General features: G+C 34.2%; 1 protein-coding gene across 1 annotated transcript; it reads left to right on the forward strand.

The window, feature by feature from the left end:
• Positions 1-262: 262 nt before the first annotated feature.
• On the forward strand, positions 263-3,054 carry LOC132181864 (WAT1-related protein At5g07050-like). Its single transcript, XM_059595095.2, has 7 exons — positions 263-465; positions 561-623; positions 717-833; positions 934-1,177; positions 1,801-1,959; positions 2,036-2,187; positions 2,790-3,054. Exons 1-7 carry the CDS (start codon positions 263-265, stop codon positions 3,052-3,054), a joined length of 1,203 nt encoding a protein of 400 aa, XP_059451078.2.
• The last annotated feature ends 257 nt before the right edge of the window (positions 3,055-3,311 follow it).

Consider the following 3,311-nt stretch of genomic DNA (forward strand, 5'->3'; position numbering starts at 1 on the left):
CACGTCAATAATTAGTGACATAGCAAAATTTGGTTATTGTTTGCCACGTCAGAAAACATCAAGTTTTTTATTAGGTTTTTTGTAGTGGCTTATAAATAGTGGGCTGCAGGTTGCCACTCTTTAGCTTAGGAAACACACAAGCCACTTGAAGTGTTCTTCTTCCATTTCCCTCTTTCATTCCCTACTCTTCCCTGACTTACTTACAATCCTTAAACTAGGAAGAAAAAACCCAACCAAAAAAAAAAAAAACAAACAAACAAACATGAAGGGTCAAGGATGTTATGGCAATTTTATTCAAAGCTGTAAGCCTTACATAGCCATTATTTCTCTGCAATTCGGCTATGCCGGAATGAACATCATTAGTACGGTTTCTCTCGAACGGGGAATGAGCCATTACGTGCTGGTCGTCTACCGGCACGCCGTTGCCACCGCAGTTATCGCTCCCTTTGCTCTCATTCTCGAGAGGTAAATATATATTTGTCTTCTTTTTCAGATCAAATGTTGTCTTTCTTCATCATGGTCGCATGTTTGGTTCATGTTTAATGATGTTTTCTTTACAGGAAAGTGAGGCCAAAGATTACACTTCCTATTTTCATGCAAATATTTGTGCTGGGGCTTCTTGGGTTAGTGTTTTCTGATAAAGATTTATCATACAATTAAAGAAAACAAGTCTAAAATGTTTTCTTGCTCTGTTTTATCTTCCACCATTTTCGCAGGCCTGTGATTGATCAAAACTTCTACTACGCCGGGCTGAAATTCACGTCGCCGACCTTCTCTTGTGCCATGAGCAATATGCTCCCGGCAATGACATTCGTCCTGGCAGTCCTTTGCAGGTATTTATCATCGAGATTTTTAAGATTTATCATCTCTCTTTTTCCTATTTTTGTTTGGATTAATTAGTTAGCATGAATTGGTGGTTATTGGGGTGAGCAGGATGGAAACGTTGGACATGAAGAAAGTGAGATGCCAAGCAAAGGTGGTGGGAACAATAGTGACGGTGGCTGGAGCCATGTTGATGACAATATACAAAGGACATGTCATTAACTTTGTGTGGTCTGAGCACAAGCATCACCCAAGATTCCATGCTCCCACAGGGGCCACCGGCAAAGATTGGGTCAAGGGCTCCATTCTGCTCATCATTGCTACCTTTGCCTGGGCTTCTTTCTTCATTCTTCAGGTAATTAAATACATGGTTTTTGGGGAATTTGGTAGGAAAATGGGATTTGGGAGAAGAAAGGAATTGAGTCCAACAACCCAATGAGAATGGGAATTTGGTAGAATTGAATCTCACTACGTTCCAAAAAAAATTTGTTTATTCATGAATTTTAATATATTTTCATTGGAGTACGTAAAATAGAACACATAAATAGATATCGATAAAACCTAAAATAAAAAAATAAAATAAAAACAAGATAGACGAGTCACATCTGAAAAAAAAAAAAAAGTTTATTCATCAATTTTAATATATTTTCATTGGAGTACGTACAAAAAAACACATAAATAGATATTGATAAAACCCTAATTGTAATTTAAGTGACTTTGCGTCAAACCCATTACTGAATTACAGAATAACTCTAACTCTTAAAATTTGAAACAAAATATAAAATTAAATACCAATAATATCTCAATTCATTAATAAAAGTCTCACAAGTTTAAAACGTTAAAAATAGATAAATTTAATTATTTAATCGGTCAATTTTGTCTCCAAGATGAGAAACAAATGCAAAACGTGTTATGGAAATTTGGTGATTTTTAGAATGATGGAGAAATTGAAATTTAGTTGACTTGTTTAATTAACAGGCAGTGACGATGAAGAGATACACAGCTCAGCTCTCACTCATAGCCCTTGTGTGCTTTATAGGCACACTCCAGTCTATAGTCGTCACTTTTGTTATGGAGCACAAGCCCTCTGCTTGGACCATTGGCTGGGACATGAATCTTTTAGCTGCAGTCTATGCTGTAACTTTTCTCTCTCTCACTCTCTCTCTCTCTCATTTGCTCTAATAATTAAATATGTAATTTTTGTGATGAACAGGGGATAGTGTCATCGAGCATAACATACTATGTCCAAGGGTTGGTCATGGAGAAAAGAGGGCCTGTCTTTGTTACTGCTTTTAGCCCTCTCATGATGATCATTGTTGCCATCATGGGCTCTTTCATTCTTGCTGAAAAAATCTACCTTGGAGGGTAACTTTTCTTTACTCTATTTCATGCATATATAGAACAATCGTATGATCACTACAAAAAGTAACTTTTCTTTTCTTTTTCCAGATGAATTAATCCCATAGCTTATCTCTTATAGAATGAATACAATTTTCCATATTTGTCAAAAGAAACAAAATTTACCTTGCTCTTTTAATTCTGTCAAAATACCTAAAATACCCATTTTTTTTTATAAAAAATTAAAAAATTTACAAAAATATTGCAAAAAAATTTTTTATAAAGAAAATAAACGTCTAAATCTTTACTATTTTTTTTATTTCATATAATTAAAAACGTGGGTATTTTAAGAATTTGGATAAGATTTAATGAAAATTTTTAACGGAAGATGATAATTGAAAGAAATTAAAAGTTTCATACTCTTAATTGAGAGGTTTGAATCCTAAAAAATATTTTCAAAATGCGTAGAATTTTTGTGAACTTTTCCCTGTATATTGTTAATTTTTGTTTTGACTTTTCCATATATATATATATATATACCTCCTTGTGTGAACTTTTCCCTGTATATTGTTAATTTTTGTTTTGACTTTTCCATATATATATATATATATACCTCCTTGTGGCTTCAGGGTTCTTGGCGCTATATTGATTGTAGTTGGGCTTTACTCGGTTCTGTGGGGAAAGTACAAAGAGCACAAAGAGAAGGAAGCCTTGGAATTGGAATCAATCCCTGAAGCAGTAAATGGTGGTGGAGAGAATGGACGCATGGCAACAGTGATGGAAGACATTGAAGCAAATGAATTTCAAATGCCGAAGGAGACCGTTCCCGTGGTAGCCATTACTGTTCCCATCCCGCAGCCCAACGTTATAGCTGTGAAAGCACCAAAAGAATAATAATAATATCAAGTGAGAAATACAGAAATAATAGATTGGAGAGGAGGAAAAGGAGGAATACTATAGACTGCCCTTTTATGTTATAAAAATAAGATAAAAGCGTGGTTTTTAGTATTTCTCAAAAAAAAAAAAAAATTGTAATGTTATATATTACACCCTTATTGTACTTTTATTCTAATATGTTGACGTACGAGGGTTTAATAGCCTTTGATTGTTTTTTTTTTTTTTTTTTATCCACTAATTATTAGACATTGCCA

This window comes from Corylus avellana, chromosome 5 (genome assembly GCF_965113065.1).
Source record: "Corylus avellana chromosome 5, dhCorAvel1.hap1.2, whole genome shotgun sequence".
Classification (NCBI taxonomy): Eukaryota; Viridiplantae; Streptophyta; class Magnoliopsida; order Fagales; family Betulaceae; genus Corylus; species Corylus avellana.